The 22,147-nt window shown below is 40.8% G+C and overlaps 1 protein-coding gene across 4 annotated transcripts in view; it reads left to right on the top strand.

Moving 5' to 3' along the window:
- Positions 1-22,147, top strand: part of ptprk (protein tyrosine phosphatase receptor type K) — a 96,237-nt gene that overhangs the window by 34,204 nt on the left and 39,886 nt on the right. For all 4 annotated transcript variants that reach the window (XM_029497151.1, XM_029497154.1, XM_029497152.1 and 1 more), the window contains exons 3-9: positions 6,853-6,975; positions 14,357-14,517; positions 15,443-15,494; positions 15,587-15,645; positions 18,983-19,064; positions 20,555-20,670; positions 21,307-21,481. In XM_029497151.1, the coding sequence (XP_029353011.1) occupies positions 6,853-6,975; positions 14,357-14,517; positions 15,443-15,494; positions 15,587-15,645; positions 18,983-19,064; positions 20,555-20,670; positions 21,307-21,481 (768 nt within the window). The remainder of the gene's footprint in view (positions 1-6,852; positions 6,976-14,356; positions 14,518-15,442; positions 15,495-15,586; positions 15,646-18,982; positions 19,065-20,554; positions 20,671-21,306; positions 21,482-22,147) is intronic.

Consider the following 22,147-nt stretch of genomic DNA (forward strand, 5'->3'; position numbering starts at 1 on the left):
CACACACACACACACGTCTCAGATTCAATTACAGCATCGTGAGATGAAGGAGAAATTCTCCAGCCTTCAGCACTTCCAATTAAACCAGCGCTTTTGAGTGTGTTCTTGTGTGTGTTGCTGTGCAAGTCGTGTGTGATTGCACATGCCGGTGTGTATGTTTAACAGGCGAGGTGTGTGTGTATGGTTCTTGGCTTTGATGGCATCGCGCTGCGCTGCAAGGGCCGCTGAAGCATGACGAGTAAGAGTTGGTGTGTGTGTGTGTGTGCGCGCGCATGCATTTGTGTGTGTGTGTCAGCTTCTCTCTTGTCACCTTGTATCATTTCAGGCTAATTTCACCTATTTTGAGAGACCCGGGGCAGAGAGGGATCGAGAGAGGGAGGGAGAACAAAAAAGTAGAGATGACACAGAGAAAGTAAACGATAAGGTGCAACTTTATTAGTGTCCTTGAGATGGTCAGCATCAAGGCAGCTCAGTGATTCACATGCAAATAGATTAAAAACCAGCAAAACTGCAATAATAGTTTGGATAATATTATAAATCACTGCATACCACCATTCTTGCATCAATACTCTTTCTCCCCTTTCTCCTCCTTTCCTTTTAAGCCAGCTTCATTTGTTTGAGCCAAAATCTAAAACCATTTTAGTGATTCACGGGTATAAAATGTCCCACAAAGTCTCATATGATCCCAAATCCAGGTCAGCAAATGTAATTATTAACTGGACTTGGCCAAAATTGGAATTATTTGGAGGGAAACAGGATTACTGGTGGTTGGAATTGGATTTTAATGATGTAAATGTAATTATTGTCCTTGAAAATGATTTGCGTTTGCAAAAAGAGCTTCTCATCCCCTCTTCTCTTCTTCACCAAACGTAACATATTTTTTCCTGATTGAACATGTTAGTAATGAAACAAATGATAACACAGTAGGAATGTAAACTAAGTGTTATGCATTTACTTCAACAGGGGTATTATGAACTCCCCTAAATGAATATCCCCATTTCCCTGTTAGCGAGCCTGTTCCTTTCCACTCTCACCTTTGCTTTGTGTTCCTTTCCATCTGCTTCACCCTCTCTCACTCATCCTGTCTTATCTCCCTGATAGTATCTCTGCCTTTAGACTCAAACAGAGCTGTGCAGAGGAATGCTAGAAAGACATGGTGGTGTGACAGACAGAAAGTGAAAAAAGAAGCGTATATACTGTTCTGTATATACACTGCAGAAAGAAAAAAAAACACTTGTGCAAGATATAATTTGTCCTTATCATGTGATAAAGAGCCGAGATGTGATGGTCAGTCATGTGAATGGCTCAAATATGAGGCGTGTGAACAGAAAGTTTCTCAGTAAATGCAAACAGGCATCATTAAAGTTGCTTCAATGTTATCTTCGATCACTGAATCATCTTTCGCATCTCATACTTTGTAGAGGCATATCTTCTCTGCGTACACACATTTGCTCTCGAACTATACTTCACAGTTCACAGGACTGTCACCTTGAGCTGTTTTCCTCACATTAACTCATCATCACTTTAATCAAGTACAAGCTGCTATGAGCCTGTGTGAGTGCTCAGGAGCATCTACTGCATGTCCTTGGAGGAAAACACAGTTAAATCCCTTCTGGCAATGACTCAAAACATTTATGTGATTTAAGAAGCAGGTTTGAGTCAAACAAAAATAGCTAGTTAGACTTTTGCAGTAGTGGTAATGAAGAATAATATTCAATGCCACTGAGGACACAAGATATTTGCCTACACAAGAAGCGAAGTCAGAGCAGTGCGAGCAGTGAAGAGGCTTGTTGTATGGAGACAGTCATGAATCGGCTGAGGCGATAAACAGCTATCCATTTGGAACGAGTTAACAGCATCAAAGCCTCACTAGGTTCGATGTTTGTGATTGTCTAATGCTGCTTTCTCTGTAAAGATTTACTCACTGGGGAGTTGTATTTTCCCCGAGGGCCCAAGTACTTCACAGTCATAGATTTCATAATAAGCCATTTCTCAGTTACAGTGCCGTTTCTTTGTCAATATAGATTGTCTGGAATTGTTAAGAAAGGGGAAGAAAGCAACTTAGACCTTCAGCAGATTTCAGCAACTACCAGGGACTTCTGTCTGAGAAGACTATTGTGGACAGATCTGATTTAACACGACCTCTTCTGCAGATGAGTTGGGGAAAAAAAGGATATCTAATCAAACCAGCTATTTTTATACTGCCTTGCCCTGTTGGTCTAATATAATAACAGAATACAAGTGGTCCCCCTCCACCTTTTCCTTTCTTTTTTTTGCCTGCTTCTGAACAGTTTGGGTCATAACAGTTTTGCTTGACTCACCTCTTGGAGGTGGAGGTCAGTGCAAATCACCACCAAATGATTCTGAGTGACGCTGGCAGATGTTGTGTCTGATGCCATTCAGCAATCTCTGAGAAAAGACTGCGGCTGGTCCTCTGTCACTGCAAGCATTACGTGTGTGTGTGTGTGTGTGTGTTTCCTCTGTTTGCCCTTGAGCCTTTATCAAGTCCTTCTAATTATTTTATTATGCAAATGAGTCACCATTATTTCATTAGCAAGGCAGCCAATCACAGAAGCTGATTAGGAAGTGATTAGCATGCAGTAGGTTTCTCTCTGTCTCTCTGTGTCCTTGTGAATGGAGGGGAGGGAAGCAATAATGACCCATCTGGACACACATGCATATACTTTCAAAACTATTGTAGGGATTTGTTCAATTGTATTATACAGTTAATGCACAAAGACAGGCACACTAGAAACACATGAATACACAAGTCAAATGACTGTCTAGTATGAAATGGGGGCAGCCACACAAACCACTGATGGTTTTCATCCTCTCAGCTCCAAGGAGCACTTCAACATCTAGCTCATTGTCTTGACTCTGAAAACTCACGTCGCACTACCTCCTCATCACTAAACTGCAAACAAACCATGTTTAGTGACTCGCTGGTGACCACAGAGCAGCATTTAGCAGCTGAGCGGCCAGATATTTCCCTCAGGAGTTGGCAGACACCACAACTAGAACAAAGAGGAAAGTGAAAATTGGACTCATCAAATGGACAGAGGCACAAATGAATGCTAACCTCGCTAAGTACCTCTTGCGAATGTTCAGACAGGCAGCTAACAATATACCGGCCTAGAAGCATTTAAGTTTGTTTTTGTAAAACGGATAGATATAAATGTGTATATGGAGTAATATGAAGTCTATACAACATTTAGACAAGACAGGGCTCTTAGCTGAGCATGTTTTCAACAGAGGTATTTAAAAAAAGCTCTCAAGGTCTGCTCTTCTCATTATTGGCAACAAGGATTTACTGTCAGTTCCATGTGTCTGTTGATGTGTGTGTGTTGGTTTAAGTTGGCAGGACATTGGGGAAAGGGAAAATTGTTAACTGAGAACTTGACTGAAAGAGCGTGAGGTTTGAGTGTGTGTGCATTTACACGTATGTGCAAACAGTTTCACACATATATTTAGTTTCCGTGCACGCCCATTTTTAGCACACATACACAAGAAAACTGTCTTTTTGTTATGTTGGCTGTTGAAAGTGAATATCTATTAGAGTTGTGCAGATGAAAAGGGAGGAATGATCCACGGTGGAGAAATGTTCTTATAAACCAGTCAGAAAACGGAATTTAAAACAAGGACATGTTTTTCTTCACTGCTAAACCAAGGCAAGATACTTCTTCTGCTGCAGCACCATATCAAAGCTGAGTGAAACTCGATGTGTGTCTGTGTACACAGTTAAATGCCCACAGCACATATTTTAAACATGCTGAGTTTAAATCCAATTTTCCTGTGCACTCTATACTGCTTTCATAGGCAGAAATTGCATAAAAAAGCTAAAAAAAGAAACTAAATAGAGCTTCTGTGTGCCCACTGTATCTTCAGCAAGGTTAAACACAGCCAAACTAAAGCTTTTGAAGGTAAACCAAGGCTAAATGACACTGCGCTGTCAACGCAACTCTTGAATAGATAATCACCAAAGGTTAAAAGCTAACATGCTCTGGCTTTAATCTGAACTGAAATTCACAAACCTGTCACTATTGTCATGTTTTAAGTTACCACCCACCAGTAGTAGCAATGAGCAAGAAATAAGCAACGAAAACTGATTTGCCTGATTGGAGATTTTACAGGTGATAAAGTGAGTTTGCGGCCAAACTGCAGAGTACATTAGTTATCAAACATCATACTGCACACTGATTTCTATTTTAATCATTTTTACTGCACGTCTTTAGATCGCAATAACAACACTCACTTTAGTTGGAGCAAGTCCCTGCTTTAACAAACAAGCCTGCGGTGCTGCTGTGCATGTGGTCGTGTCCACAATCCACAAGGAGTATGCCAGTTGTATGTTTGTGTGGCTGAAATTAACAGCAATGGACGAGGTCATGAAAGCTACCACTGTTCAGACGTGGGGGCAGTTGCGGTTTTAACAGCAACGCGGCACTCGATCTGTCTCCTGGCCACGTCAGCAGCTACGGAAAAAAATGTATTTGTGTACCAAAGCTGTTTCCTTGGCTCTGAAAGTATGACACTGCAGACTAAAGAGAATTTCCCACTTTGACTGCAAATCATGTACATATTTTCCCTTTATGTGTACCAGCATTTAATGACGGCAAACATACCTGCAGGATGCTAATGCTAATTGCATTACTGTAAAACAAAGCTATGTGACGGCCAGCAGGATCCTCTTGGAAGAAACTAACTGTGAATGCTATTCTGTGGATCTAAACCACACAGCATCATGTTATTTTACAGAGTGTCAAATGGACGGAATAGTTGATCTACTTAAAAACGGTCTATCAGTGTATTGGTCTGTTGTTGCAGCACATATAGACACTGGAGTTACACACTTTGCTCGTTTAACCATGCAGAGAGAGCTACCTGACGGCAAGATGTAAACTGGCACACACACTGTGGGAGGCAGAAAGTCATGTAGTGTTACAAACACACACACACACACACTGGCACATTGGTGAGACATCAGTTGTATTAGATTGTGTTCATCCAAGTTAGGGTTTTTTATAATAGTTCAGAGGAAGAATCCCAGTTGTCACGCTGCACTGCACGCCCTCTACGTGTCCCAGCGTTTTTGTGCATTGTAACTGGAGGTAAACTTGCTGTGACAGAGATTTAATTGAATTGAATGGGACTGAAGTGAATTGCATGAAGAGGGGCTGGTTTCAAGAATGACGCCAGGAGGAATGTGATCCAGCGCATCTCTGAGGCTGTGAGTCACAGCCAGCCATACAGCCGGCAGCCGAAGACAGTCACTTAGTTTGATGTTAACTTGTTTCTCCTCTGGCGGCGGCTGTCACCTCTTGGTATCCCTCTGTAGCGGGAGCTCAGATCAGTGGGGTGTCTGAGGGCCTGTCGTTCTGTTCTCCATCACAGCCGCCACAGCTCGCTCTAGGACAAACGTAGCAAAGCTGTACAGCCAACTGAATGCGAGGAGATTTATGTTGCTGCAGTGCTGGTTGCTGATAGTGTTTCATGGTGGCTTGCTCTTGTAGCTCCATAATAGTAGCGCCATAATACCTGAAAATTTGCGCATTTCACAACAAAGGAGAAAGCAAAGAAAAAGAAACACTCGGAACTTCTTAGTTGTTTGTGTCTCTGTGGTCTAATGTATCTTTTTCAAAATTTTCCGTGTCAAAGATGAGTTGGGTTTTTGGCCAATTTAATAGACCATCAATTCAGTCCTTTTTAATTAGAGGTTACATTATGATAAATTAAAAAGCTTTGGATTTTGGTTTACTGGTTGCCAAAAAAAAAAAAAAAAAGGTTTTTCAAGTCATGAAATTGGCTTTAAAATCATGATGAACCTTTTTTGCTCTTCTTCCTTTTTCATATTTTATAATAAAAAGAAAAGATAAATCTAGAAAATTATTGACAGTGAAGTTAACTGTTAAATATGGTTGTTTCCAAGTTATAATGATCACTGTTAAGTAACGTCTTCTCTTCTGATCTAAATGTTATAGCTCAACTGTTAGAACAGGATTTTAGTTTTCTGGCTGTCATAACCACATATCAATTTACTCTCAAATTGTCTCCTAAAACATCAATAGTAATCCAAACTTTGATCTTTTTTTTATTGAACAGAAGATATTTGTTGTAGGATAGAAAATATTTGTTTCTATTAATCAGTGCTGATTCCCAGAACAGTTGTGTACCAGATGTGTGCACACTATCAAGATAGATAGTATATCACTATCACACTATTGTATATTGCTTTTATTGAAACCACTCACTCTTTTTTTAGCCAATGTCATGAAGGGCACAGAGGACATACTTGGGCAACCACTAACCACCAGTGACTTGAATCAGATGCCGCTGTGGCTTTTCTTAGCCACATGTCTGGCAGCCATTTTGTTAGCACAAGTCGTACATCACTGCTAGGTCAGTGAATCAGATAGTTAACATCCTTTTCCTATAAGCAATATTGCCAACACAAGCCATGTATCATTGCAAGTTGATTGGCTTAGTTAGCCGTTAGGGACAAGTAGCGTCTCTCTGTATTAGAGCGACTTCCTGTTTTGGCGCCGCCACTGGGGGCCAGCTCACACATGCCTGTCCCGAGGCTGTGGTGATGGGGCTCAGATGATCAGCTGAGGGGCCCTGATGGTTGAGTCAGAGGTGATCCTGACTGGCCTTGAGTGATGACTGTCGGAGCTCAGGCTCCTGCTGGTTTGTTAATGAGCTGAGACAAACACAAGCACAGAGCACCAACATGCAGGGAAGAATCAAAAGTTTTACTGATTAACTCAACAGAGACTTTTGTTTTGCTTTAAAGAAATAAATTAACTGAGGTAAATAACTGTTGATTAAATATTATTGCATTTCTCTTTGTTGCAGGAAGCTGTACATTTGACGAGGGCTTCTCTCAGTGTGATTACCAGCAAGATCCCTATGATGACTTTGACTGGACACACATCAACACCCAAGATGTGCCCTATGTCTCATCAGACCTGCCACAAGGTAAAGACTGATTTCCAGTGTGTCGTCATCAGATATTTATGTTTATTTTATTTATTTTTTTTTTTTTGCATTTCCACCAAATTTCCCCTATAAAGTCATTAAATAGCTTAATTTAAACAGCCATACTGACCACAAAGAAAAAATTACCCCATAATTTTTTTTTTGCCCCAAACAGAGAGGTTTCTGTTCTTTTAGAAACCCATTAATCATCTGACTCTCAACTACATTAACTACATTTGTAACTATATAAACCAGTCACAGCAAAAAAAAAAAAAAATTAATAAAACACTTCATACAAGTTGATTACCAGCTCCATATCTAATTATGTAATTTGTTGTGGTATATTAGTCACAATGATCATTTTCTGCTGGGATAGTGCCTTTATTTTGAACAAAGAGTAAATTTTATTGATGATATTCTAGTACTCTGACTTCAACAGCAGTTTCAAAGCAGTACTTTGTTATATTTCTGTAAGTGTATTTGGTTCTCAAGTAGCACCAAAAAAAAAAAAATCTTGTTCTCCTCAATATCTACATCCTTATTCCTTTCCCAAGATCTCCTCTCCTCTCGTCTCCTCTTTAATCAGGTGTTTTTTTTTTCCTCCATGATGATGATGAAGGGGAAATTAAATCTTTCTGCCTCAGGGCTGAGGGTCTAATTAACAGAATATGAGGTCATTAATCAATGGCAGGGAACAGGGAAGGTTGCCTACTTTACAATGTTAAAAGCAAAATGTTATAACAATAACCAGCTATGCAATGTTAACATAGCAAGTGACTTCAGAAAATGAAACCCATGCTGGCGTCTAAACTATGATGTTAACCACAGCAGAGGTTAATGTCACAAACATTTTTGACTTTTTTTTTTTTTTTTTGTCCTTTTCTGTCATATCTTGTCCTGTCCTTCCATTGTACGTCCTTTCCTTCTGTCTTTTACTTTCTTCTTGGCTCTTTGTTTCCTTTTGTCTCCTCATGTCATATTTGTTTCCCTCATCATCTGTCCTTCCTACTTGTCTCTCCTTTTTTTGTGTTGCCTTTCCTTTCCTTTCCTCCATCTCATCTCCCTCGCCCTTCCTTTCTTTTACCTTCCTCCCTTCTCCGCTGCCCTCCTCATCTGCTGTGGAAGATTATGATTTTGTTACCATGACAATGTAATGCCGTTATTTATCTCTCATGCTTATCATCATGACAACCCAGCCTCACTGACATTTAGAGAAAGGTTTAGTTCAACACCAGCTCTTTGGGATTTTCACAGAAACACACACACACACACACACACACACACACACTTCCTTCCAAACGGTGTGTTGCTGTCTTGCATATATTTGAGCAATGACATTAGAGTGGGGTGCCTTGCCCAGTGGTAGAGAGCCAAAGTCTAGCATTCGGTGTTATTAATACCAAGAGGTGTCACCATGCAGTGAGGGCGGATTTGGCAGTCTAAAGAGGTTAAATACCTTGCCCAAGAGCGCATAGGTAATGCCTGAAATTAGAATGGCATTAACACCTGTAGAAGCTATTGGACTGAACGGGGCGGCGAGGATGGCAGAGAAGGTTAATGGTTTGGAGATGCTGGTTGTTGAAGGCATGGTTCAGAGCCTTGCCTGGAGGAACTGACATTTGATGTGCTAATGATGCCAGCAGGGTGCAGGACACTGGAGCAGTGGTTGGAAAACAAGTTTGCTGCAGGGGACTACAGATACAACATTTGGCTAGCTTTTGTATTTGGACTGAGTTTTAGGAAATGGGTGAGGGGCTTGGTTTGGTTGCTGAAATGCCTTGCCCAGGGACACATGGGTGATCCCTATTATTAGAGGGTTTCTTTCCCAGGAAAATGCTAAGTACCAGTAATTGGGAATTTCAGTCTGACTAGCTGCTGTCTCCCCTGAGGGTGTTGTAAGGCTTATAACGATGGTACTAAACCTTTGGGCTTTTGACCCCTGAAAAGAAAGGGACTGCTACTCTCTTTGAAAAGAGGAGGCGTTAAGAGCATTCGGCTTCTGAAAGCCCTTTGGGAGTAAGTTTATTTTGTTAATAGCCAGTTCAGGGGGTCATATAATGTGAAGAGTATTGGCAGGAGTGAAGCAGTCTTCTTGCTTCAGAGTCATTGAATGGTTGAGCCAACAGCCACTTTTGTTCCTTATAACAAACATTGATTCGTCCCAGTTGCTAATCGCCATTGGTGCTTAAGGCAATATTGAGTGTGCTGAGATGGTTTGGCAGTTATTGTAATAGAGATGAAACTCCTCTATGTAATCTCTCTCAGGGCTGATGCTGGCACTAGTCACCATGGCAGGGTCTAGATGTTACACTGGCATTGTACATTTTGCCAGTTGAACATTCATGGGCTGGGGCTTTGTGGCTCTGTGGACTAAAGCAGATACTCTTGACTCGTAATGTTGTCAGCCACTACCACTCTAAACCTATTTGGCATGCCATTCTCTCCATGCCTCCCTCTCTCTCCTTGTTTTCCACTGTGTACGGTCTAATAAGGGACAAAAAATAAAGGCCACTCAAACTGCAACAGAGCCGGTCCCTTGTCCACTAGATGTTTTCTTAATGATCGAATAATGATGCCACAGCCAACAATGACCCATAAAATTATCATTCAATCTAAATCTCTGCAAGACTTGGATTTCAATTCCCAATCCAATTATATTGTATTGCGTTATATTTTGAATGTATCCACCCTGTGGTATTAATAGATTTATTTGTTGCCTATTCTAACAAAAAAAAAAAAAGGGGGGGGGGTAAGGGTTTCAAATGATAAATCAGTCAATCAAAAACAGATCATTTGGGATGCCAATACAGCATTTAAACCATTTTCAATCAGAGATACCAGTGAGGGGCCATGTTAAGCGAATCAGTCTTGTCATTTGTGTTTTGTCGTGCAGTGTTTGCTCCGAGTTGTAACCATTGGGCGACACCATAAAATGCAGAAGTTGTAACTCCCCCGTTAGCTGGATGTTATTGTTTTGCTGAAGAATACTGTCCCTGTCTGCCACACAGCTGGTGTTATGTGACATATCTGGGTCTTAAGGCTGTCACAGGGGTATTTTTAGCCACACGGTTATACCATGTCGTCATTCTATTAGCGGCCATTTTACACTTTGGCTATCCAAATACGACAGCCATTTTAGAAACTGGCACACTCTAGGTGTCAGATGTTCTTGGCATCACAGGGTCTGTTTTCTGAGAATACGTCTTCTTTCAGTTTTGTGTACTGTTTTTTATTACTCATAAATGCTACTTATGTCTCAGATTTGTAGTTCTTATTGTGCCATCTTGATATCATCAAACATTTTAATGATTTGTAGAATATATTTGTGAAATATTAATAATTTTTTTTTATTTATACCTGAATAGAACAGCTTGTTCATGTAATTTTGCAGCATGCTGTCTTATGATAGCTAAAGTGCTAAAGGTGATATTCTGCTGTGTTGTTTTGTGTTATGACATATCTGGGACTCTGACTGTTTAGAGTATTTTTAGCTGGCACACCATCTTGGCAGCCATCTTAAAGACACTTTTCTCATGTCACCGTCTTACTAGCAGTGCCAAAAATGAAGAAACAGGAGTGACATCCATCTTGCATTCATTTTGGGTGGTGTTAGATTACAGTTTTGGAGAGAGTGCAAAAAAGAGAGGAGAAAGAAACAGAGAATAGCTCTGGCATCATCTTGTTTGGGTATAGTCCTGTTTGGACACAAGTCATTTAGAGTCTTTCAGAACCAGGAAGTAGGATTATAATAATACTTGAATGGCAGCGTAGGGGTGCGTGTGTGTCTTTTTGTATATCTGTGTGTATTAAAGTGGGGGTTGGCTGGTACAGATAGAATAGACAAGGTGCCAAACCAATAACAACGATACAGTGTTTTTGTGCTGAAAGGCCGGTTTGTGTGTGTGTGTGTGTGTGTGTGTGTGTGTGTGTGTGTGTGTGTGTGCATGCACATATATTTATGTTCACCAGTTGAAAGCCTGTAATATTGGACTCTATTCTACAGAGAAAAGGGATTTCCTCACAGTATATCTGCTGAACAATAACTGATCATCACCATTGTCCTACAGTCTATTGTGTATGGTATCGTTTGCAAATACAATTAACAAGGCAGTAGGGCTGGGCGATATGGAACAAAATCCTATCATGATGTTTCATATCAGTCATTTATCAATAGTCGATATGTCACAATATAAATCGGTTCCTTTTCACTCAACTGTTTTCATGAACAGTTAATACACCAGGTTTTGTATCAGTGATCAGCTAACTGAGGATCCTATAAAAAGTCAGAAAATATACAAAAAAAGAAATTGAATTTACAGTAAAGTGTCAAATTAACAGCATTTGCTTAGAGTTATTCCTCAAGAAATTATTTCAGTGACTAACTAGTCAATAAACTGATTCAGCTTCAGTTGCATTTACTCTGTTCATCAAATAGACTAAACATGAGCAGAGCTGCTTATTTCTTGGTTTGTGATGAGGTAATGTCAGATTGTGAGATTAAACATCAGACAGGAAAATATCACATTTCATCATATTTCACTGGAGCAACATCTGGTTGAGGTCTGAGCTGATTACGAGAACATCTGGATGGGGTTGACTGACTGACTGTCCTGTCAACACAGCCAGATTATGTATTATGTTGAGCTCCATTTCCTGCACTCAAATGCTGTGGATATGAAGGTACCAAGCTCCATGTGAAGTAGTGAATGGGTGTTAGAAAAACAAAACTATCAGATATTATATTTCAGCAGCGAAATGAGAAACGTAATGCAAACAAAATAAGTAAACCACAAAAACATTGCCCTGAGGATAGCTGTTGCAACTAATCATGTCACACTGTGGGTGACTCACAGGTAATGATATATTCCAAACTGTGGAGAAAAGAGTCTGGTTAATCCTTTTTCTGCCATAATAATATTAATTATATTCAGGCCACCTGAATTTATTTACATTCCCCCAGACTCTGGGGGACAAGTTTTGGCAAGTCTAGGGTGTAGACTTCAAGAAGTCATCAAAGGAGTCATCAAAGGACTCCAGGTCTGGAGTGTCAGTGAGTTACTGGACCAGGGAGCATCCAGTGTGTGGGCAGTAAGAGAAGACCCAAAGGCAAGAAGGTCCAGAAACGGCGTTCAAAGGGAGATAGGTATTAGTGGGGAAGAAAATAGTTTATAACAGAATAAGAATAACTCTGAAAAGACATTAACAAACAGTTTGAACTTTGAACTGTTTTAAATATATACAAAAGGAGGTGTCTGTCCTGGCTCTTTAGGTGTTTTCTATTTGGTTTGATAGTCTCTGAAGCAGTTCCTCTCCAGCTGCAGACAGAATCCCACATTGCACCTCACACTGCCCTGGGGTGCTCCTCTTGCGCTGCTGTCGTCCCATGCTGACTCTCTGTGCCTTCTCCCGGTCCTTGGCATGTGGCAACAGGCAAGTGATTTTCAGCAGGGGTCTGTGGCCTGTTGTTCAGGGGGACTCCAAGGAGAAAAGCAGCAAGCTCCTCCTGGAGTTTGGTTTGGAAACTTTGCCTGACTTCCTTCTCCTCCTTATTCATAATAAATATGAATACAAATATGCGATTTGGTCAAAATTTCAAATCGGTAAATTGCTCTCATTGTCTTGCTCTCTCCTTTGTGACTCTCGCACAACCATGAATCGATTTTCTTCATCGACTGTACATCTAACTTCGTGTTTAGTATCAGTCTATACACCATCGGAGAGCTCTCATTCTTTACTTTCAGAAACCATTTGAACATTTTGAATCGCACCAACTGTTTGGGATTTGTGGTACTGAGAACCCAGTGTGTCACATGTGTGCCGGGCTGGTAAATCGTGTCTGTGATTGGACTGTCATCCTATGGAGTGCCATAATGACATGTATATCGGCGCAAAGCTCTCTCACTCCACTTTCTGGGGGTTGTGGAATTTTCTAGATATCCTCAATCGTCCAGGAGTTATGGCAATTAGAAGTACGCAAGTAAAATCCTGTCGGTGGTGACAGCAGGGTAAGAAGTGGGTTAAAGGGGCCTGTACAAACTGCAGGGACCCGTATGCAAGACGACCACTTTACACCATTTAATCACGTTTCATTAATTTTAGTTATGCTTACATGTATCTTTGCTTTTACCCTCGCACCTCAGCTGCACAATCTCCAGCAGAGGGGGGAAAAAAGAAAAATTGCAATTTCATAAGCACATAAAATGAAGACCATAAAAGAAAATAAGCTATTTTTCTTTTCTCCTCTTCTCTCTCTCTTCCATTTCTCATTTCATGTGTTTATTTGTGGTTGGCAACCTAAGAAACAGCCCAACAATCACAAAGGAGAAACAAATGACATAGTCGTAGGAACAGGGATTTGTTTCATGTGTCTGGAGGGGACTCATTCTTGCATGGTAAGCCCAAAAGGAATGAAAGGAGAGAGAAACAGATTGGAGTATAAACATGCTAACTTAAAAAGAAAGAAGGGGGGGTTGTTTTGTTGTTCATACAAGAAGACACTCTGCTTCTAAGTGATTTATTTATTTTTATTTTTATTTTTTAAGGAAGGAAGGCCAAGCCAGGTAGGAAAGGAGCAAAGAGCAGAGTGTCCTGCATTAAATCATTTACTTCGAAATCAGATGGTCATTAGTTTAATTCCCAGTTTTTGTAGTTTAGTGAAATGCTGAATTGAGCTAAAAACACAATGTTTTTACTGGAGAACGCTCTGGTCTCCCAGATTTGTGACAGTAATATGTCTGGTTATAAGCTGGAGACAACACACACACTTCATGGTGCCAACTATCAGAGATTTTTATGTCACATGCACACCACACTACATACAGTGAGATAAAGTGATTGTACAAACGACATCAAAACCAATAGTACAAGCTAAATTTGTGAACAAAAATATCAGCAATACCTTCACCGACCTGACCGGTGGTCTTAATCACTGAAGAGGTTTTAATGAAGGAACTAAATGATAGTTGTTGGGTAAAACAGAAGAGCAAAGGGAGTGGGGTCAACTGTACAATATATCTTTCTTAATACTCTTTATTGTTGTAGTTGTGCGCTGGTCTGTCGCACACCGTGGACACACAGACGAGTCCCAACACAATACAACACACTCAGCATCTGTACACTAACAACCTCCTCGGAGGGCACCATTGCTAGTCTGCTCGAGCTACAAACTTCAGCCGGTATGAGGTGTCCAAGCACAAACAAACAGAAAGTGAGCGTATTATTAGGTCATGATTCAGGTCAGATTCGCAAACAATGTCAACCTGACTCACCTCAAATTATATGGGCCGTTTCTTTTTCTTTGCTTTTTTCTTTTTTCTTCCTTTTTTTTTTTTTTTTTTTTAATCTTTGGTGACCTTTTCCTTGTCTTTGTCTCTATGTCAAGGTTCCTACATGTATGTGGACGTCTCTCAGTATGATGTTGGCGAAAAGGCACGATTTCAGCTGCCAGTCATGAAGGAGAACGATACCCACTGCATCGACTTCAACTATCTCCTCACCAGCCCTGACGGCTCCAGCCCTGGCACTCTCAACGTCTTGGTGAAGGTACTAAGCATCAATCAACATGGTCAAATACAAGAGAAATACGGTGGTTTGTTTTGTGTCGGTGTAATCATTACTGATGTGACACATCAGGGTATAAGACTAAAGACTAAAAACTCAACAACAGACTCAACATTTTAAAGTGTGTATGAAGTAAATATTATTTTACTCCAAAGTACGGCTCCAGAGAAGTTGTAGTGTTGAGGCAAAGCTCCTTGTTTGTATAACAGATGGTAAAGAACCTCGTGAGTCAGAACAAACCCAAGTAGGGTTTATGGGAAATGTGGTCTGGATTTCATGAAGCCCAACCTTAAGTCACGCAGCTTGAATTTGTTGAATTTGTTTGACTTAACGAAGACTTTGTGCATGAATGTCTAATTAACCACTGAAAGATCATTTTTGTGTAAATAAGGGATTTTTAAAACAGCAAACAGACCATGTTTTCATGTTTTTATTATTGTGTTTTTTCTAATGAGAAAATTTTATTGCTTTAATTGTCTTTATTTTCCTTTCTTCCCCCACCCCCAAACCCCTCATTTCTTCTCTTCCTCTGAAGTTTTCGTGCAACTTGTGGAAGTTGTTGGAAAACACGCTTGCTTGTAAAACTGAACAGAAGATTGCAGTTTTACTGGTTTTACCCTTTACCAGTTCTGACTGCTCATAAACATGATCACCTAAGGTCACGCTCACATTTCTGCAAACATCTTCCCCGCTAATGTGTCCTTGAGAAAGACATTGTGTGGAGCCCAGAGGGCCTGTACTGTAGCAGGCCCTGACCTCTGACTGAGACAGAAATTGGTCTTCATTTGGATGCATATATTATTATTATTTTATAATTTAATCCATATTAACATGATGTGCAGGCAACCTCTCCCAGTAGACCACAAACTGTGTGAAATATTTCCAATGTGTTTTGTGTCACCGATAGGTTAACAAGGGTCCTTTGGCCAACCCCATATGGAACGTGACCTCCTACACTGGTAAAGACTCACACTTCCAGTCATTTATAACTTTTTGTGACACTGTTGTCATTTTACTCAATTATGCTGACTGCAGTGTTGTTGCTCTCTAGGAAAAGACTGGCTGAGAGCCGAACTGGCTGTCTCCACCTTTTGGCCTAATGAATATCAGGTAACTCCCTAAATAATTTGTGTTTACACATGATTCCTTTATCATTTGCATATTTCTTTATTTCAGGGTGTTTACGTGACTGCGCAAACACAATTCACACACAAATACAAACACACGCACACGCTGTGAGGCAGGCAGCTGATTTATTTGTGTTGACTGAGGCTCAGGAGGTGGCGATTAGGCTAGAATGACACTGAGGAAAACTGTGTGTCTGTCTGTGTGTGTGTGTGTGTGTGTGTGTGTGTGTGTGTTGGCTTGCATGGGTGTTCATCACCATGCTGAATTTAAACATGGTTATCGATGCTTTTTTCATAAAAAGCTTTTAAATCAATATTATAAGTTTCACACGGGTAGAGGCACCTCTCTTTTTTTTCTCTGGATCCCTGCAGGTCAACCTGATCTGTGAGTGCATGTGTGAATGTGTGTGTGTGTGTTTTGTCTGGTGTTGACAAATGTGAGCACGAATGTGTTGCTGGATAGCTTGTCTCTGAATGTCCCCGAAGGTATATGCACACACTGATCATGTTAAAACACAGCCCAGGGACCATATAATATTACTGTAAGGGGAAGTGTGAAAGCATCCTCCAAATGGCCCATCTGGAGCCCAGTCCCCCTCAGTGACTATGGGAGGAGATCACCGGCCTGAAACTCGTGTGTCAACATGTTTTAATTGAACATAATCATCCTGGTTTGCTGAGGCTTATGTAGGTTTTTCAGGCTATGAAACAGGTTATTGGATTTGAGGTTATGAAGCAATTTTTTTCATGTTGGCACATGTTTCTGTGTTAGCACTTTAGCTTGAGTTGTAATGAGACTGGCTCCACCAGGGGAAGGCCTAGTGTACACAATTGTAAGTACACACACTCACACAAGAATAGATGATCATATAAATATATTAACACCCATGCAGCACTCTTTAGGCAGACCCTGTAATGAGGTTTTTCGTGACCTCCACTTTATTTTAACAGAAAAACAGGCTGATAAGAGCCTCTTGATTCACACAATGATTCAGTGCAGTTGTTGCGGTCATTTTACTTTTTTTTTTTTTTTTTGGTTGTTGTTGTTTTTAACCAGTTTCACATGTATTATCTTAAGCTTTGGGCTAAGACACGTTTAGAGACAGCAGGTGCCTGGAACCAGCTGAAATATTTTAGGATTCAGACTATAACATGAAATGAGAAACCTTCCCCTCCCTGCAGGCTTAAACATTTTTGATTCGGTGCCCATACGTGCATACATCAAAGTGATATATGTGATATGTGATAAGAGGATGTTTGCAATAACCCAACCCCACTCTGGAGTGATGATGTGTCAGGGATCAGCCCTCAGCATTTCAGGGTTGCACTGCCCATGTGAACGCTTGTAAACACAAGCTATCAGTAATCTTCCCTCAAACTGATGAGACCAGCGAGTGTTTGACACCTATGTGAACGACATACAAGCTCCTCAAAAGTGGCCGCCATCATCAAACCATGTGGCTGATATGCATATTCAGTCAGCAAAGAGATAAGTGAGCAACAGGGCAGCCAGTTTTGTACTTTATGGGGTTTTGAGGAGAATTACTTTCAAAAATATATCATCAGTCGCCAAGCTGCAGATGTGACTTGAAAAATCACAAAACTATTTGACTTCAATGAGAGTTGGGTTATGATTGAAAGGAGAAAAAAAAAAAAAAAACAGCAACAAAAAACCTGTGCGTCTGATTCACACTCACACACACTCTTCATTATGATATTTGTGTATGAGTTAATGTTGCTCTGACTTGCTTTTGTCTCATGAAGAATTGTGTCTTGGACATGTGTTCAGCTGACATCAGCCTTGACTTAAATTGTTATGGAAGTTATGTTTTTTGTTTTTTTGTTTTTTTTTATAATTCAAACATCTGCACATGTCGTCTATAGGCATAAGAGAAGAGATTATTATGTTATGGCTACTAAAAGGCAGTAATAGTGTGATGATCAACAGACTGAGGAGGCAGGCTGGTCTTCAGACAGAGAGAAATGAAGGTATTAAAAGTCAGCTGATGGCTCTCTGTTGCTCTGCAGTGAGCTATGAGTGAAAGATGATAGGAAAGAGAGACGAGAGAGATTGTTAGGGGAGGGAGACAGAGAGGAGCAGAGTGTGACAAGCAGGGGATGATAAGCTATGGGTAAACAGTTCACAGCAGATTTCCTTTTACAGGTGATGAATGACAACAACTGCTCAGCCCCTCCATCTCTTTCTCCCTCCGTCTCCATTCTTGATAGCGACCTCATCTCCTCCCTCCTCTTCCTCTGTTCATTACAGTGCTCCTCTCTGAGCAAACACTGTTAGAAAACAGAGAAATGAGGGAGAGTGAAGGATAGATGACAAGTGAAGGGAGTAGGAGGGCTAACATGTGGACAAGGAGGAGAGAGGGGAGGATGAGTTAGATGAGGATTGAGGAGAGAACTGTCTCTTCTCAGAACACGAGTCGATGAACTGAGATGTTAGTAAATGGAAGCACTTGTTAAAGGAAGAATCAACACTGTAAAAAAATAAATTACTGTAAAAATCCTACTGATGCATCCTCTGGGGAACATGAGTGTCTCTGCAAAACGTGTTTGCAATCCATCTGGTTACAGAGGCTTGATGCAGATAGAGTGGACTGACTGAACTGCGTTGCCAGGACTGCTCTTTTGACGAAAAAACAAAAAAGTCAATTTCAAGCGTTATTTGTGCAATTTAATTGATTATATAAGCAGCTACAATAGTGCAGTTGTTGCTTATGGGGGGAAAACGTGGTCACATCGGGGAAACAGATGTGGCAAAATAAGTCAAGAAAACGTCAACAGACAGCAGATAAGAGAAGTAGAAAAAAGGGGAAGGGGGATTGAAAAACAAATAGATTCATTTTCTACCTTACTGATTTCACTACTTATTATAATTTCTTGGCTGGTCACTTTGTGTGTGCCAAAGGAGATTACTATGATCCAGCAATAAGCGTTTCTTTTATCCATCCTCACTTGTTAGGCAGAATGTATAAATCCAGCAGCAGTCAGGATGGCAGCCGCGTATTTGGTCGCTGTCAGTTTTCTCCGACAATTCAGATCGGATCTATTACTTGGACAGCAATTTTAATTGGCAGCTGTCTTGATTCCTTCTAAAACGCTTGTAAAACTGAGTTCAGAGGTAAAAGTCTGTGATGTGGTAACATGAGCTGAGCCTTCTCAGGTGCTCCTCTCTGCTCACTGTTGGCTTTATAAAGCAATCTCAGGTTTAGACTGACTGTCTGATAATCTCTTCTGCGTTACTCATAAAGAAGTATTTTAAAAAATATGAATAAATAGCACACAAATTCTGCTCCCTCTTTTCTCAGGTCATATTTGAAGCAGAGGTCTCGGACAGCAAAGCCGGATTCATCGCCATAGACGACATTCAGGTGCTCAGCTACCCATGCGGTAAGTCATTAGCATGCCAGCAATTAGTCCTAGTTCGCTGAGTAGACGCTGATAGCTTTGGCCACTAATTAGACTGTACCTGGGATGGTTTCTGTTGCAGTTCAATGAGTAGATAAGTGGGAAGGTGACACGGGAGAGGTGGGATGCAAGAGGAGAAAGACAAGTTGTGGAGAAAAATGAGAGAAATAAAAAGAGAGAGAGAGAAGAAGGAGGAGAAACAGGGAGAAAGGAGGAATAGGAGAGAGTGAAGCGGGAAATGAGACAGTATTAGGGCAATCATGGAGAGAGAAGATTTTGACCACTCAGCACTTTCTTTCTCTCTCCCTTTAACCCAGACGCACACACATACGCTCAGTTTCACACACACAAAGTTGCGCACACATACACACAGTGAACAGTAGCTGTCTTGTCTCATAGTGGCAGGAAATAGATGAGGGCTGCGATCCATTTTAAATTCTTGCTACGTCTCAAGTCTTCTTCTCTCCTTTGCTTGAGTGTTTAACTGCCACCCCCCCTCAAAAGAAAAAAAAAAAGTGATGACAAACTGGTAACAGTAAACACAAACGTCTGTTAATCTAAACCTATAAGGCTGGTTCCTGGAGGGCCTCCATGTTTGAAGGGAAGCAATTACACCATCACTTGCTCGTCTGTCAAGCAGCAGCTCTGAAATCTTTTAGGACAGTTTTGTTTCTTAATAGATTCTATTGATTATAAGTCATAGAAATAAAGTGCCCCCATGTGCACTTTGTGAGGTCCTGATATCCCTGTTGTTCATGTCTCTGTCAGAAGTTGCCGATATACTTCTGAAAGAAATTTCTGGATATTAATTTTGTCACTCAAGTGACTAGAAGTCTGGGGAAATATAAGAAAGAAGAGCCCCGCTCTTTTAAAGGCAAAGGACCAGCACTCCTAATAGGAAGGAGCAAGTATTTGAAAAGGAATTAGTACTTAGTCTCCACAGTGGAAGCATTCATTCTCACAGCTGCATTTCTGGACACACTGGTTTGTGTGTGTGTGCACGTGAATGCGTGCGTGCGTGTGTGTGTGTGTGTTTTTTCAATTACCATAGGAGCTGCTATCTATGATTGCAATCACCTCCCGAGAATACCGCTGAACTGCATCTTCAGGGTCGCAAAGCCTTATTTCATATTAGTGGCTAAGAACTGGAAGCTGTGGGAATCATATATACTGGACGTGACACTGATGTCACCTTACTGTGGCAATGCAGCACTGTGGTTTGGTTTGGTTTGACTCCAGTAAAATCAAATCGGAGTAATAATGAACAAATTCCCAAAGGTTATAAAATGTCCTTAAATGTATGCAGTGTGTTTTTGATAACCCGACCTGTTTGCACCCATAACTCCCTCCGGCTCCGTCACCTCATTTCCACTTTTCGGAAACCAAAACCAAAAAGCGCTTTAAACCACAGAGACATGTAACCTTTCTGTAAACTCTAATTTCTTTCATTTGTTTGACCACATTTCCTGCAGATAAATCCCCTCATTTTCTCCGTCTTGGGGACGTGGAGGTGAACGCTGGACAAAACGCCACATTTCAGTGTATCGCAACGGGACGAGACACATCAAACAACAAACTCTGGCTGCAGGTGCCGCTGAAACACATTCACATCCACAGACTTTCAAATGCTGACCATACTGTTGTACATGAGATGAACAAGAGACCATAACTAACTGATATAAACTGTATGAGAGTATTTCTTTTTCAGCATTAATAGACTAATAGGATGCATCAGAAGACATTTGCATTTCCTTTATGTTGTGTTATTGATTCATGTGCCAGACAAATAAATGTCAATACATAAACACTAATAGAGAATACAAATGGATATAAACTGATCCATATTTGTTTGCTCCCAGTGTTATGAGGTAGGAATGGACAAACACAAAGAGATGAAACTGTACTAAATGTGCCACCCTCAGGTCTGATATGTCCAATAATAGTGTCATCTACGTCCCACAAAACGCACACACAGACACACACACACACACACACACACACACACACAGAGTAACTCCAGGCCATACATCCTAGCAGCTAACATGATTAAGAGTTTAATAGCTCCTGATTTCATTATGGCTCTTTTGAAGTCATGACCTTCAAACCTGCAAACCTGGGAGGTGGGGGGGAGCGGTCCAGTGCTGCCTTGTGACCTTGAGCAAGGCAGTTAACTCCCTGCAGCCCCTGCAGCAACTGATCATGCACTTGTCTGTCTGTGACGTAGCGGAGAAATGGAGAAGATATTCCCGTGGCTCTGACAAAAAACATCAACCACAGACGATTTGCAGCCTCCTTCCACCTCAATGAAGTCACTAATCAGGATCAAGATCTGTACCGCTGCGTCACCCAATCAGAGCGCGGCTCCGGGGTGTCTAACTTTGCTGGTCTTATCGTCAGAGGTAAGGATTTTAAAAAAATATTAATTATATTTTCAAGGTTATCCCATTGATTTGCTGTCAACTCAGCACTTGGTGTTCTTTCCTGTTTTTTTTTTTTCTTTGAGTTGATATTTAATATTTTTCAGCGGTTATTTTCTCTGCTTCAGTAGATAGCTTTTAAAGGAAAGTAAAAACACTGGTTACTGTTTGCTGAGGCTTTCAAGCACATGTTCAATTTACAGTTATAGTCACTGGCTTGAAATAAGAGACCTGTTTATGCTAATGCTTAATCTGCTGCTGCTGTCAATTTGGCTGTCATCAGCTCGGTTCAGGTTTCTAATTAAGTAAACATTAGTTTCATTGATTTAAAACACCTTCTGTGGCAGATTTTTTACGCCTCCACCTGTTGTTGTAAAATAACAATTAACCCACTGACAGTGACCCTGTTTGGCTGTCGGTCAAATGGAAATTGCATTCAAAAAAGGTGTTTCACGTTTAATAAGAGAAAATCTGATGTGGTGAGTGATGATGGACGAGTTTATCCAAGAGCAGAAGCGCCAAAACCTGCAAACTGGATGTTCCTATCGAGAACAGAGCTTTTCAGAGCTAAACATGATCCAACATGATCACTGCCACTGACTGATGGACAAAGTTTTGTTTGATTGTTTCCATTAACCTGTTTTTGAC

The sequence above is a fragment of the Echeneis naucrates genome, chromosome 24 (genome assembly GCF_900963305.1).
Source record: "Echeneis naucrates chromosome 24, fEcheNa1.1, whole genome shotgun sequence".
Classification (NCBI taxonomy): domain Eukaryota; kingdom Metazoa; phylum Chordata; class Actinopteri; order Carangiformes; family Echeneidae; genus Echeneis; species Echeneis naucrates.